This window comes from Mastomys coucha, unplaced genomic scaffold (assembly GCF_008632895.1).
Source record: "Mastomys coucha isolate ucsf_1 unplaced genomic scaffold, UCSF_Mcou_1 pScaffold22, whole genome shotgun sequence".
Lineage (NCBI taxonomy): Eukaryota > Metazoa > Chordata > Mammalia > Rodentia > Muridae > Mastomys > Mastomys coucha.
Genome location: NW_022196905.1, coordinates 115,756,145 through 115,770,859, shown reverse-complemented (window position 1 = coordinate 115,770,859; position 14,715 = coordinate 115,756,145). Strand labels below are relative to the sequence as shown.

Genomic DNA, 14,715 nt, shown 5'->3' with positions numbered 1-14,715 from the left:
CCCCAGGCCCAGCCCCAGCCCCAGCCCCAGCCCCAGCCCCACCTGTACCCAGAGGGCTCTACTGGAAACAGAGCCTGTCTCAACCTGTCCAGAATAGAAAGAAATTAGAGGGCTGGCAGCTGCTCTCTCAAGCCTGCGGGCCTCGCTCTCTCAGCATCTCAGACCTTGGGCTCCCTAAGGGATGTGGCATGTGGCCTCACCCTCCTGCTATCCCTATGTCAGTGGGTGGGGTGGGGAGGTTGGGTTGTAAGTGCCCCAGGGGGTCCCCAAGGGACCACCCTCCTCATAAAATCTCTGGGTAGAACCGTACTGCTGGTGCATAGCTGGAATTATGGCACTCAGGAGGCTGAGGCAGGGGGATTGAAAAAGACAAGAGCCATTCTCATAACAGTAAAACTCCTCTGGGTGTGGTCTGGTGTCTAACTGGCTTCTCTGGTCCTGAACACCTCGTGTCCTGTCATGGTCCATTGCTGGAGGAAGCAGTGTGTCCTGTGTGACCCTTGGGAGGGGAGGCTTGCGTGCAGCCAGCTTCCTGTGGTCTCAGCCCAGTACCTCCCCCTTGGCTGGCCTAACCTGGGCTACCTACATGTCTGCCTCTTTGCAGCCTTGCTGACAAACTGCTGAACATAGGATGGTATGAGGGGCCCTTGCTTAAAGTCTTTGGTTTCCCACTACCCTAAATGGTAAAGAACAAGCCCCGCCCCCTACCCCAAGGCCCACCCTCTTCTTCCTGCTGCACCTGTGCCCACATGTCTGGTCTCACCTGCCTCTCCCTGCTTGGCCATTCTGTCTCCATTCACCCTGTGTTGCAGGTCTTAAGGGCTTTTTTTGCCCAGGGAGCTTGCTCTGGCCTCAAATGTGTAACCAACCCCCTCTTCTCATGTTGTCATATACATTTTCAGTCCTCTTTTAGGTTCCCCCCAAGTGTCTCAGATCAGGGGTGCTGGACACTCAGGCACCTCTCCAGTTGCCCACACCCCTGACTGAACGCCCCAGGGTGCAGGCTACACAGGCTTCGGCTCACACTGTACCTTCCACACCTGGCCAAAACCACGGGCTCCACACTCAGAGACAGTGCAATGAGACACAGGAACACCATGACCTGCCCAGTGAGAGGCGGGGCTCAGTGAGCCTCTGCCCCGCGCCACGCCCCAGCACTGGCTTGGTGTTCTGAGGAATGCCTATTTATAAAATCGGGGAAGTCTGTAAATAGGCGTTGAAGTCCTTCCTTCACCAGGGTGGGGAGGAAGTTTGAGGTTTGCAAAAACAACCTCTGTGCCGGCTGACTGGCTCAAGTGGAGGGATGAGTGACCAGGTGTACCCAGAGCGATGCTTCCCAGCCACCTCACCTGGAGGGTCAGGGGCCGTATGGGCAATGACTTTCACAGGAATGGGATGATGGTGCATCCTTCTCAATCCTACACCATCCACTCCTCGGGAGCTCTAGACAGTCTCCCGAAACAAAGCCAACATCCCTGCTACATGGATCTAAACTGGCCTCGCTGACACCAAACCAGGAATAGAGAGGCCAAGAGACTTGCCAGAAGTCATACAGCTATGGAGAAACAGATCCTGACTGCAATCTAGGCTACTGAGTGACCCAGGGCTCCTGAAGCCTGTGCTGGTGCAGGCCTGTGACAGAGGTTCTCCAGACAGGAATCGTCGTGCCTCACCCCATCACGCTCTGACACATTAGCCCAGACAGGATCCTTCCCACTGTCTACTTCTCTGTTCCATTTTTCTAAAGGACCAATGGTGGTCTTGTCTAAACAGGCACGGGGAAGCACTCTGCTAACCTTCCCCGACAGGACAATGCCGTTGAAGGTCAGGGATGGAGAGTCGAAGGCAAAGTCTTCGACACCAGCCACACCACCTGGTACCACAAGCTGGGCTGCTTCACAGAACCAGAGAAACAGTGGGCTATCCCTCTAGGAAACTGTCCCCAGAGACCAGCGTGGGGTGATGCTTCAGCCATAGAGTCCCCCGGGAAAGACTTCAGGTCCCTCTGTCCCCTTCTGGAAAGTGCTGAGGAACAGTAAGGGGATACGTAAGGAGAAAGAAACCATTACCTCTGGCATCTAGTCTGTCTCCAACCATCTGAGAAAACTTCAACACACTGGACAACGCAAAGGTGACCCACGGCAATGATGTATGTGCCCTGAAGACACCCTTGACCAGACATGTCAAGGACAAGTGAGCTGCTCACTGAGGCTGGCCTGTGTGTGACCTTGAGCCTCCCTGTATTAGCATCTGCTCACATCCCTCAGCCTAAAGAGAGCACTTCACTTTTTTACTATGCAAGCCATCACAGGCAGCCATGGTAGATACCTAAGTGCATCTCCCCCAAGGAGCTGAAGCCTATGCCTAGGGACTGTGTGTGTCCTCCCATCCATCTGTCTGTCTGAATAATTAACTACTTTTGTTTCAGTCTGGCTCATCCTGAAACTCTTCTCTACGTAACAGTCAAGGCTCTGACTTTCCCTGAGTGGAGTGTCCCAACAGGGAAAAGGAACTCTCATGCTGTGTCCCCCCAACAGCACTGACAGTTCCACAGAGAGGCCAGCTGTATGTTGGAATGGCTGAACCCAGGGCCTTATGCACACCAGACAAACCTCCACAGCTGAGCCACACCCCACGATCACCCGACACACCACAGTCACAAACTCAAGAGCTCCGACACACCACAGTCACAAACTCAAGAGCTTCTGAGTTCACCAGAAGTGTATTGAAGCTGAGAGCCTCCCCCCAAGCCCAATGCTTCCAGAGGAAGTGAGCCAATGGGTGCCCCACCCCCTCCTCTACACACCTGGCTTCAAGCCCTGCAGATGTGCCAGGAATGTGTGTCCATCTGTGGTAGCAGGTGGACCACACCTCTTGCTTGTCCTATCATGGTGTTACCAGCCTTTGTCAAATGGCAGCTATCCCCACGAACCCCGCTAATGCCACTACTAGGCAAAATCCTCACTGCACCTCTGTAGGCTAATGTTATTGCTGCCATTTCCTAGAATGGGAAACTGAGGGACAGGGAAAAGAAGAAGGAGAGAGGGACTCTAAGGAAGGCAGTGTCCAGACAGGTGGCCAAGCCCATCTCTGCAGAATTAGTAACCGTCAATCGCACTCACCCTCTCCCTGAATATGCCTGTGTCTTTAAAAACTTAGGAGGGCCAAGGGCCGGCAACATGGCTCAGCAGGTAAGGTGAGTGCCACCAAGGCCAATGGCCTCGGTTTGATTCCTGGCACCCACCTGGTAGAAGGAGAAAAAAGGATTCCCACAAGTTGTCCTCTGACCTCCACAAATGCACCATGGTACAATATACACAAGCGTGTGCATGCACATACACGTATATGTATGTATAATTAAAGAAAAACCTAGGAGTTCTGGACAAGTTCAAAGCCATAAAAGCAAACTATTCAAGCGAGCATTTCAAAGCACAGTGTACCAGGCTAGGCTCAGCCATGATGGGCACACGCTGTCTGACCAAAAAAGGCCCAGTCTGCCACAAGGGGTCCTGTCAACAACGGAGACAGCTCCTGGTGGTGGCCACACACCCCAGCTGGCTCTAGTTCCCCAAGGGATTTGTCATGGCTGGGTTCTCCATTCCAATGCCCATTTCCCCTGCTGGCCTCACACCCTAATACAGGCTGGTGAGAATCCTTCAGCACCTTATAATGTACCCTGCAATTGTCTGCCTTTGTTCCAATCCCCAGAGCCACCTGAACTCTCTCCTTCCACTGTGACACACCACTGCCTACCTAGGCATTCACTAGTACAAAAACAGGAGCAAACCAGAACACCACTTTGGGCCAGAGTTCCAAGCACCCCACCATGTCACCCGCCTCCCACCTCATGTCTCCCATCTCCCTGTAACCAAAGGCTGCAGACAATTTCACATCTGATTTCATCCCACTAGTTATGGGTAGCAGACCCCTGCCTTGCTGGGACCCAAGAACCTTCCTGGAGAGCCCAGCAATCTTAGATCGCCCACCCGCTCCTATCTGTGAGCACCCACAGCACCAAGTCTGAGACCATGCCTTTGCACAGCTGGATATCCAGATGTCTGGCTTTGCTTTACCTCACTGAGCCCGAACGATGACCTCAAACTCAATGTGTAGCAGAGGATGATCTTGACTCTCTTAATCCTGACCCCCCTGCTTTACCTCCCAAGTGTTTGGGATTACAGATGACCCACCACCACCACACCCAGCCAAGCTCTGACCACATGTTTCTTAAACTAGAAATGTCAGCGTTTGCCAGGCAAACCCTGACTCCACTGCAAGAAACACCCACAAGAGTCTCCTCTCTCTGTGGGAACCTCCAGACACAATATACCTTTTGGTCATGGGAAGTCATTTTTCTATTGTCTCGGGATCCAATAATGAGAGAACCAGAGGCAGACTTGTCACCCTGCAGTCCTGAGGTGACACTCAGCAGTCTGTCCTCACAGGTCCGTTTGAGCAGCACCTGAAAATAAGGCCACAGAATGAGTTAGAAGGGCTGATATGAGAAAACAGTCAAGTGGTTAGCAATACTCATGAACACCTGCTTGAGTGCTGGATCCACTTGCAAGCATTTGTGAGACACATACAGTAGTCACCGTGGCCAATGAGTGGAAACAACCAATGTCCATCTATAGAGAAACAGATAAAGAGTCACACTGCGGGATACTATCCAGTCTTTAAACATAGGCAGCTGCTTCAGAGTGGAGAAGCCCCTAAGAACACTAGACACCGGAAAGACAGCCAGATTCAGCACATTGCATGCTGAGCTTGGCATGTGGTGTGCCTGTAACCTGGCACTCAGGAGACTGAGGCAGGAGGATTATGTGTTCAAAACTAGCCTAGACTGTGTAATGAGGCCCTGTCTCAAAATTAAAAATGAAATTTGGAGATGGTAAGATGGCTTAGTGGGTAAAAGTGCAGAGTTCAATCCCTGGGACTCCCTTGGTGGAAGGAGAGAGCTGACTCCCACGGATTGCCCTGTGGCCTTCACACATGTGCCATGGTGCATAAATAGACAGACAAATAAAAACCTTGAAAATAAACTCTAAGACAAACTTTAACATGTAGCTCTAGCTGGCCTGGAGCTTCCTATGTAGAGCAGGCTGGTCTTACCTCTGCCTCCCTAGTGTAGAATTAGAGATGTATACCACCCCCAACAAAAAATTTTAAGATTTTATTTATTTATTTATTTATTTATTTATTTATTTATTTATTTGGTTTTTTTCAAGACAGGGTTTCTCTGTATAGCCCCGGCTGTCCTGGAACTCACTCTGTAGACCAGGCTGTCCTGGAACTCAGAAATCTGCCTGCCTCTGCCTCCCAAGTGCTGGGATTAAAGGCATGCACCACCGCCACCCAGCAAGATTTTATTTTTAAAATGTGTGTGTGTTTGTCTGTGTGTGTGTTTGTGTGTGTGTGTGTTTGTGTGTGTGTGTGTATGTTTGTGCATATGTATAGGATTGTGTAAGTGTTCTCACAGGCTAGATGGAGGATCCCCTGCACTGGAGTCCATGTGGTTGTGAGCTGCTCAGGGTGGGTATCAGGAATCAAGCTCAGGTCTTCTGCAGTCGTAGTATGTACTCTTTACCACTTAAGCCATCTTTCCAGGCCCCTGTCCCCCTTTTAAAAGAAAACTTTGGACATTGGTGGGTCTCTTCTTTCTCTTTGGTTCTGGAATGACTATGTGTGATTTTTCAAAATTATTTTTAACATAGCTGACAAAGGCACATAGTAAAACTTTAAACTAAGCAGAAAGATGTCTGCTGGTAGTCTCCAGCTCTCCTGCACTCCCTTCCCAGAAGCATCTACGCCACGCAGCCTTCTGTGGTTTTCCACCTTCACAGGACAGGCCTGCACATACACAAGGGCCTGTACGTTCACAGAGGCCTGTGTGCATACGGAAGGTTGTGCGCACACACAACCTTGTGTTCACAAGGTCTTCGTGTTCACAGAAGGTTTGCATGTTCACAGAAGGCTTGTGCACATGCACGCACACACACACACACAGAAGGCCTTCATGTTCACAGAAGTCCTACCTACATGTACATGGAAGGCCTTCACGTACTTTTTCACTTTTTTTTTTTTTACACAAATTCGAGTGACATGTTGTCTCTTGGAACCACACTTATTTCCTCTTGGGGTGAACTATCAGTCTCCCTGAGCACCCAGGCCCTTTTCCCAGGAAAGGGGATCCCAGGAGTTTGACACTTTAGTGCACAGTGACTAAATTCAAGATTGTGGACAGGAGGCAGCCCAGGCAGACATGCTGTAAGCAGGAGGGTCTGTCTGAGAAGCAGAGGGGCTGTCAGTAGAGAGAAGCAAGCGTGAAGATGCTGGGAGGCTAGCTCGTGTTATGTGCACTCCTAAGAACTGGTACGGGTCCTCCGACCCCACCCGGAGCCTCTGGAAGAAAGGGAGCCTTGAAGGCTTCTCCATTTGCACCATGGAAAATGCTTTTAGGCATCTGTGAGATCATAGTTGGGACTTTTTAAAAACCACCAAATGTATAGTCCCTGCTACAAACCGGGGACATTTGCCATCCCCAAGGGACCACACTGTGGCAGGGAGCTCTAGACGGGGGACGGGGGGTGCTCACTATGATGCCCACTACTCGCCCTGTGGGAATGTAGTGAGGCTACTGGTGGGCAGAGTGGGGTTTCCCTCCCCTTCCTATCCCAGAGTCCATGCACCTTGCATCTGGTGTGTTTATAATGCCTATTCCCTTATGCAAGCTAGAGCAACACCAGACATCTTTCTCAATCTCTCTCCCTGGGATTTGGGGGTTGGGGTGAGGCACACGTTCTCTGAACCTGGACCTCAGCAATTCCATGACATTGGCTGTCAGAAGCCTAGAGGTCCTCTTGTCTGTTCCTCACAGAACTGGGATTCTAGTCATGTGGCAGCACCAACAGCTTTTTATGTCTGTACCCTTCAGATAGATGACTGTCAAGAGTGTCAGAAGCTTCGATGAGAGCTCCTATGCTCACAGGAGATAGGCTCAAATGCAACCTTCACAACTGTAGGCGAAGGGCTGACAAGATGGGTTAGCTGGTAGAGGTGCTTGCTACCAAACCTGACAACCTGACTTTGACCCCAGGACCCACATCATGGAAGGAGAAAAATCAACTCTTGCAAATTGTCTTCTGATCTTCGCAAGCACCCTGTGACACACACACACACACACACACACACACACACAGAGTGCAATTAAATTAACAATTTACCAACCTACATACAGGTAAAAGGAGGTGTCAAAGAGCCTTGTGTCTTCAAAGCAGAACCTCACTCTCACAGAAGAGCATTGGCTTCGCCAACTGAGTACAGAGGGTTTCAACTTCTCATGTCTTCCCCAATAAACTAGCCCAAACAATTAAAAATGGTGAAGCCCACTACCCGGGTGGCCATCAAGAAATCTCACATTGGCTAGAGAGGCTCAACCTAGTCGGGCATCTAGTGATGGGGCTTCCAAATGGCTGCATTCTAGGCCCAACCACTTCATTCCAGAAACCTTCCCAGAGCTCCCTAGTACCTGTGTGGGCAGCAGTGTGTGTGGCAGAGTGGATGCTGTTGCCAACCCCCCAATACCCAAACGGGAGAAGCTGAAGGCCATGCAAGTGGGGAGGAAGGACATGCTAGGCTCTGTGCAGCGTGGAGAAAGCAGACTGTTGAGCAACCAGAACTGATAAGTGTGAAACAAGCCTGCGCTCACTTGCAAGCAGCAAAGCCAGAGCCCTCTGTGCTTTTCCTCCATGCTGGGCACTGTGCTGGGTCAGGGAGAGCAAAAGGGAAGATGCCTGGAGATGACAAACACTGAAAGGACAACACACAGGGCTGAGGCCACACTCTGCCACCTGCCTGCTGGGGAAACGCAGAACAGAACAAGATGGGAAGCCAGGCTTTTGCAGGTTGAGTGGCCAGGCTCTTGTGGGGACAAGTGTCCCAAGAAGAGGACAATCCTTTGACAGCAAGAACTTAAGAGGAGAGAGTGGGAAGTGAGCAGAGCAAGAGGAGCATAGCAGGAGTTAAGAATAATTCTCAGCGGGCAGTGGTGGCACATGCCTTTAATCCCAACACTTGGGAGGCAGAGGCAGGAGGATTTCTGAGTTCAAGGCCAGCCTGGTCTACAGAGTGAGTTCCAGGACAGCCAAGGCTACACAGAGAAACGGGGTCTCAAAAAAAAAAAAAAAAAAAAAGAATAATTCTCAGGCTGGGCGTGGTGGTGCACACCTTTGATCTCAGTACTCGGGAGGCACAGGGAGGCAATCTCTGTGAGTTTGAGGCCAGCCTGGTCTACAAAGTGAGTTCCAGGACAGCCAAGACTACATAGATAAAAACCTATCTCCAAAAACAGGAAGAGAAGGAGGAGGAGAAAGAAGAAGAGGAGAAGGAGGAAGAAGAGAAGAAGAAGAAGAAGAAGAAGAAGAAGGAAGAGGAGGAAGAGGAGGAAGAGGAGGAGGAGGAAGAGGAGGAAGAAGAAGAAGAAGAAGAAGAAGAAGAAGAAGAAGAAGAAGAAGAAGAAGAAGAAGAAGAAGAAATAAATAATTATCAATTACGTTTGGGGATGTCTAACAGGGCTCTCAGCTTGTGTGAAACGCTGAAGAGGTCAGGGTCAAGAGTCAAAGCAGAGGGGCTGGAGAGATGGCTCAGTGGTTAAGAGCACTGACTGCTCTTCCAGGGGTCTTGAGCTCAATTCCCAGCAACCACATGGTGGCTCATAACCACCTGTAATGGGATCTGTAATGTCATGCAAGTGTACATAGAGCACTCATATACATAAAATAAATAAATCTTACAAACAAACAAAAAAGAGTCATAGCAGGGACATGATGGGGAGGGTCAAAGAGGATGCAGGTCTGGACTTGGTGTAGTCATGGTGACACAGCATCCAGACCCAAGGTCTGTGTAGGACAGAACTTGTAACTGGTCTAGATGGAGTGGGAGTTGGGAAGGCAGGATGGAGACATGAGCTACAGGCGGGACAGCCTGGGCAAGAAGTCTGAGGACACAGTCCAGGCTTCTTCCTTCTTGCTAAACATGACCATGGAAGGGCTGTGGGCTACCCAGCAGCTCTGGAATTGGGTAAGACCTAGCCTAGAGATTTTCAAAACCCTGCCTTGACCAGCCTTTCTGCCAGGAGAGTCTTGGAAGCAGAAGTTGCTGTCCCCAACCATGGCCTTACTCAAGAAACCTCAAGCTGCGAGTGGGCAGTCAGGAAATACTGTAAACCTCAGAGAGTCCCCACCAACCTGAGATGAAATGACCAGCATGCAGAGTGGCAAGGGTGAGCCCAGAGGAGCACAGCTCCAAGTGATCCTGTGCTAGGTTGGGGGTGGGAGCAGGGATTGCTAGGCCTCCCCCCATCACCTCAGCATTCCTGGGAGGTAGGTGCTGTTGGAAAGCCATAGGACAGAGGACAGGAGACACAGAGGCAGAGTCCCACGGCTAAGGCGTGTAGAGCCAGGCACACACCAGCTGGGCAAGGGTGGGGGGCTTCTGAAGACCAGAAATGCATGCTCCTTCTCAATCTTTACAGTACAGCCAACCCATCCGCCATTCTTGTTCCTTGGCATCCCTGAACTCAACAGATAAGGGTTCGAATCATTTCCAGAAGGCTCCACTAAATTGGAGTTTTTTCTTGCTAGGGTGCACCGGTGTGCTGGCTCCTTGGGACCTGCTCTCAGGGTGCCAGCACTACCTGCACCCCCTCCCTTCCGGCTGTCGGCTGTCTCCCTGAGGTGGCTGTAGGGCTCTGGGATGGAAAACGGGGCTTAGGGCTTCACACCCACCTGCTGGTAATTTGCAGTGCTTCTTTGCAGCGGTTGGCTCTCCCCACCTGTATGAGGAGGACACTGTTACTTCTCCACAAGTCACACGATGCTGGGTGTGGCAGAGCCATGGTTGTGGATCCAGGTAACACCCACCAGGAGCAGAGGCGCTTGTCAATGCTCAATTCCCCAGGGAGGAGAGTAGGATGGGCAGTTACAGTTCAAGAAGCAGCCAGGGCCTTGGTCACCCCACGATGCTCCCTGGCCTGGTCCTCCCCTCCCCGCAAGTCAGAATGGACAAAGGAGCCACGGGGGAATCACGAGAATGGAGGGTGGCCAGGGCTTCCTTCCTCCCTCCCAGGCCCTGCAACTGGAGAGTGTGCAGGGCAAGGAGCTGATCGCAGCTGCGCTCAGCTCGAGATACCACCGAGGCTGGAGAGAAGAGGGGCGCCCTGGGCTCCGCCACCCCCACCCCGAGCCCCATCCTCGTTACCTGGCAGTAATCAACTCAGCTCTGCTCTCATCCCAGGGCAGAGACTCAGGCACACCGCTGCTCTGAACAGCCCAGGGGGCGGTCCCATGTCTTTGGGGGTGTGGTGTGGCGGGAGTTTCCAGAGCTGCTCTAACTCACTGCTGCTGCAACTCAGAGGCCTAAGGAGGCATTAGTGTGCTCCCACATGGCTGAGAAGCCCCAACTCTGAAGCGGCCCTCAAATGACAAAGACCCGGTAGTGTGCACAGGGCTGGAACTCTCCCCCTCCCCTTGTCACTCCTCCCCGACTCGCTGCCTCCCCCATGGACCTCCTCCTCCCTCCTTCCTGCAAAGCTCCAGTGCTTACCGAAGGAGATGCACTCTCTAGTAGGATTCAGGGAGCCAACTGATACAATATCAGGTTAAACAGAAGCTTTTTACGTGTCCATGGAGATGGTCCCAAAAAAGTAAGGGCAGAAGAAATGTATCATAAGCTGGAGAAGGAATGACTGGACCCATGCTCTCTGGGCTGGGGAGGGTCCCAGAGAGACTGTGTGTGTGTGGAGGGGACACTCGGGGAAGGAGTGGGCTCCCTAGCATGCCTGTTCAGACCCACTGCAGCCCAAAAGCCCCGGTTTGGGTAAGGGAACCCATACTTTAGCTTCTTCAGAACCACAGCCCTTCGTGGCTGCTGTGTGTGTGAAACCCTAAAAGCTGGTTTCCTTAGATTTCAGTGACTTCAGCTTCAAATAACTAGTGTATCAATTTGGCCTAATTAAGCAGGTCGTCTGTAACATTTGTTTCTTTGTAACTCCCTGCAGGTGTGGGCTAGCCTCCCTTCCAGACACTCAGCGCACAGCCCACTTTGTGCTTAAGGCTACATCTCCACAGGTTCTGGGATGCTGTGTGGCATTATCTGCCTCCTATTGGTCTCTGATCCACTAGCTTCTACCCGCTCCCCTCTCCTCCTGGAGGCTAGCTAGGTTGTTTGACGGCAGGGACTCCTCACAAATGCAGGAGCCTCATGAAAGTTCCTAAGGTATGGCCTGCTCCATTTTGAACTTCAGCTTTCTTGTGTTTCATCAAAAACCTATCTCTCAGGGCTGGAGAGATGGCTCAACAGTTAGAGAGCACTTGTTGCTCTGGTGGAAGATCCACCTTTGATTCCCAGCACCCACATGGTGTCTTTCAACCAGATGTCTGACACCCTCTTCTGGCCTCCACAGAGAGTTGCATGCATGTAGTGCACATATAGGCCAACGCACAGGCACGTGGAAAAAAATCAAAATTCTCCCATCTCAGGGCCTGCTAGACTGGGTGAGACAGTTCCTCCTCGTGTCTGTAAAGTGAGGAAGGCTAGGGAGAGGGAACAGGCATCCTTCCATCTAATGAACCACCTCAAAGCTGTGAGAGGACATCAGTAATACATCCTGCCATGAGTTGCAGGATGTATTAGGCAGTAGAAGGCAAGATGTGGCTTCAGCTACTAATCCTCACGCTCTGACCCCCCGGCTGACTCCCTGCTATATGTAACTGTTCCTCTTAGCTTTCAATTGGACACAGCCTAGAATCACTTGGGAAGAGTGTCTCAACGAAGGACTGGCTACATTGGGTTGACCTGTGGGGATTGTCTTAAGACCCAGCCTACTGTGGGTGGCATCATTCCCTAGGTGAGCCTCCTGCAGCTAGCTGTATAAGAGAGGAAAAAGCTAGCTGGTAATGAAATAAGTAGGACTCAAGAGTTAGTCTCTCTCTGTTCTTGACTATGGACATGAGGGTTTGAGTTCCTGCCTTGATGTCCTCATTATAAAAATGGACTGTGACTGGAATTGTGAGCTTTTTGTTTGGGTATTTGTGACAGAAACAAAGACGAACCTAGGACACCATATAAATTAGTAACTGGGTGTTGAAAGCCTGTGACCACTGCTGCTTTAAACACTGTATAAGATCCTGGCCATATCAATAGGTCAAGAAACAAGGAAGTTCAAAGATTGAAAAGCTAGCATCTGAAGTCATTGTGACCCCAGACCTGGGGAGTCCCACAGACACAGCAGGCAGATGCCTAATCCCTTGATAGAGTGACTTCTGTCCCCATAGAATTCCCGCTCTGGTTGGGTGAAGGGGTGAGACCACTGATTGGTAAGACAGAAGAGATCAAAGAACAAATAATTCACGACTGGATTTCAAGGTAACCTTGTACACTGAGAGAAAAACATTGCTCTGCAAAGAAGCCACAGTGTGCCGGCAGTGGTGGCACAGGCCAGCCTGTTCTACAGAGTGAGTTCCATGGCTACACAGAGAAATTCTGTCTCAAAAAACCTTAAAAAAAAAAAAAAAAAAAAAAAAAAAAAAAAAAAAAAGAAGCCACAGTTTGCAGAAAAGCTTCAGAGTTGTGGGGTTGGACATTTGCTGGTTTGTTCTCAAGTACGAGGAAGTCCCTGTCGGGTTGTCCCCTTCACCTTACCCTTACCCCATCCTTCACATTTCTGCCCCAGCTTGCATGAGAATCCACCACTGTCCAGATATAGTGGTCCTGCCCTCCTGCTCCTGAAGCAACAGATCAAGGAAGATCTAAACCTAGGGCCTGGAGACTATTTCTGCTTATGCTTTCTTTCCTCCTCCCCCAGCAGGGAGAGAAGGCTGCCTTCAAGGGCTCTGGTGTCTCCAGGTCTCTCATGGCTGCAGCCAACCACTTCCCATCCCAGAGCACACGGAAGCGCCAGAGAAGAGGGAAAGGGAGCAAGAAAGAAATGAGGTTTTAGTCAGGGATGGGTTTGGAGTTCCCAGAGTTGCATCAGTTGCCTGGACCTACCTCCATGTGATTCACTTCCGTCTTCGACAGCCCCTGTATGTATGTATGTGACCACGTCTGTATGAGGCTTGGGGACCTGTGGATGTTGCAGTGTGGCTAAGGCTTGGAATGGAACTCGGAGGTAGAACACTTGCCTAGTATGTGAGGACCTGGGTTTGATCCCTGGCATCACTGACTTGTGGGCTGATGACCTCTGACCCTGTGCCCTGAGGCTAACTTCTGCTTGGTTGCTCAGAATGGTGTGGAAGAATGGAAAGACAGCAGTTGACATCAAAGAGGCCTGGAGTTCAGTCCTTCCTCCATCATGCCCGTGCTAGCTGGGTGATCATATATCCATTCAACTAATAGTCCCCGAGTATCAACTAAGCACAAGCACTAAAGCAGTAGAGGCTGGTGGGTACCACAGACCTGAATCAAGCCTGCTCTGTGAAGGGACACAAACGGACCAAACGACAGAGCAAAAGCATTATACAAGGTAGGACAAGGCTAGGTCCTAGCTAAGCACAACAGCTGGGGATGGAGGTAGTAGAGAGGATATCGTGTGTATTGTATGGATGCATCACCTGTCAATTAAAAGGTCTATGGCCTATGGCTTAGGCAGGAAATAGAAGGTGGGACATCTTGGAGGAGAAAGAATTCTTTTTTTTTTTTTTGGATTTTTAAGACATGGTTTCTCTGTATAGCCCTGGCTGTCCTGGAACTCACTCTGTAGACCAGGCTGGCCTCAAACTCAGAAATCCACCTGCCTCTGCCTCCCAAGTGCTGGGATTAAAGGGGTGCGCCAACACCACCCACGAGGAGAAAGAATTCTGGAACAGAGTCAGGAAAGGAAGCCACCTGGGAAGATATAACAAGACAGATGCATGGTACCTGAGCACAGGTAAGTAGCCACAAGGAAGAATGTAGGTTAAAATAAATGGGTGATTTTAAGTTATGATTCCAGTCAGAGAAGAGCCTAGCTATATGGCCAAGGTATTTATAAGAATATTTTGAGTTGCCGGGCAATGGTGGCGCAGGCCTTTGATTCCAGCACTTGGGAGGCAGAGGCAGGCAGATTTCTGAGTTCGAGGCCAGCCTGGTCTACAGAGTGAGTTCCAGGACAGCCAGGGCTATACAGAGAAACCCTGTCTCAGGAAACCAAAACAAACAAACAATCAAACAAGAAAGAAAGAACCTCCAAGCCCGTAAGTGTAGAAGGCTCTGCTTTGAGAGATGGCTCAGAGGTTAAGATCACTAACTATTCTTTCCAGAGGACCCAGGTTCATTCTCCAGCACCCACATGACAGCTCACAGCCACTTGTAACTCCAGTTCCAGGGCATCTGATGCCCTCTTCTAGCCTCCTTGAGCATCAGGCACACATGTGGTGTACAGACATGCATGCAGGCAAAAGTCCCAGCCATATGAAGTAGAAATAATAAGTAAATCTTGAAAAAGAAGAGGAAAGATGAACGTTTAAAAACTGTAACTTCCCTGGTTGTGGTGGCGCACACCGGTAGGATTTGTTGAAGGAGGCAGAGGCAGGAGATCATGAGTTCGAGGCCAGCCTGGGCTACACATTTAAAAAATAAGTGTAACTTCATTTTACGCCGCAACAAATTCAGGAACATGGACCTTAGCCACGAAGCAACCTTGAACTTAGCATGGGTTCAGCTGAGTACCATCGACAG

General features: G+C 50.6%; 1 protein-coding gene across 1 annotated transcript in view; it reads right to left on the bottom strand.

The window, feature by feature from the left end:
* The window catches only part of Hvcn1 (hydrogen voltage gated channel 1), a 28,528-nt gene extending 18,051 nt beyond the window's left edge, over window positions 1-10,477 (bottom strand). Inside the window, exons 1-3 of the mRNA XM_031337770.1 lie at window positions 10,258-10,477; window positions 9,786-9,832; window positions 4,331-4,462 (exon numbers count right to left, since the gene is read on the bottom strand). Of these exons, the coding sequence (XP_031193630.1) occupies window positions 4,331-4,351 (21 nt within the window). The 5' untranslated portion in view covers window positions 4,352-4,462; window positions 9,786-9,832; window positions 10,258-10,477. The remainder of the gene's footprint in view (window positions 1-4,330; window positions 4,463-9,785; window positions 9,833-10,257) is intronic.
* Window positions 10,478-14,715: the final 4,238 nt, after the last annotated feature.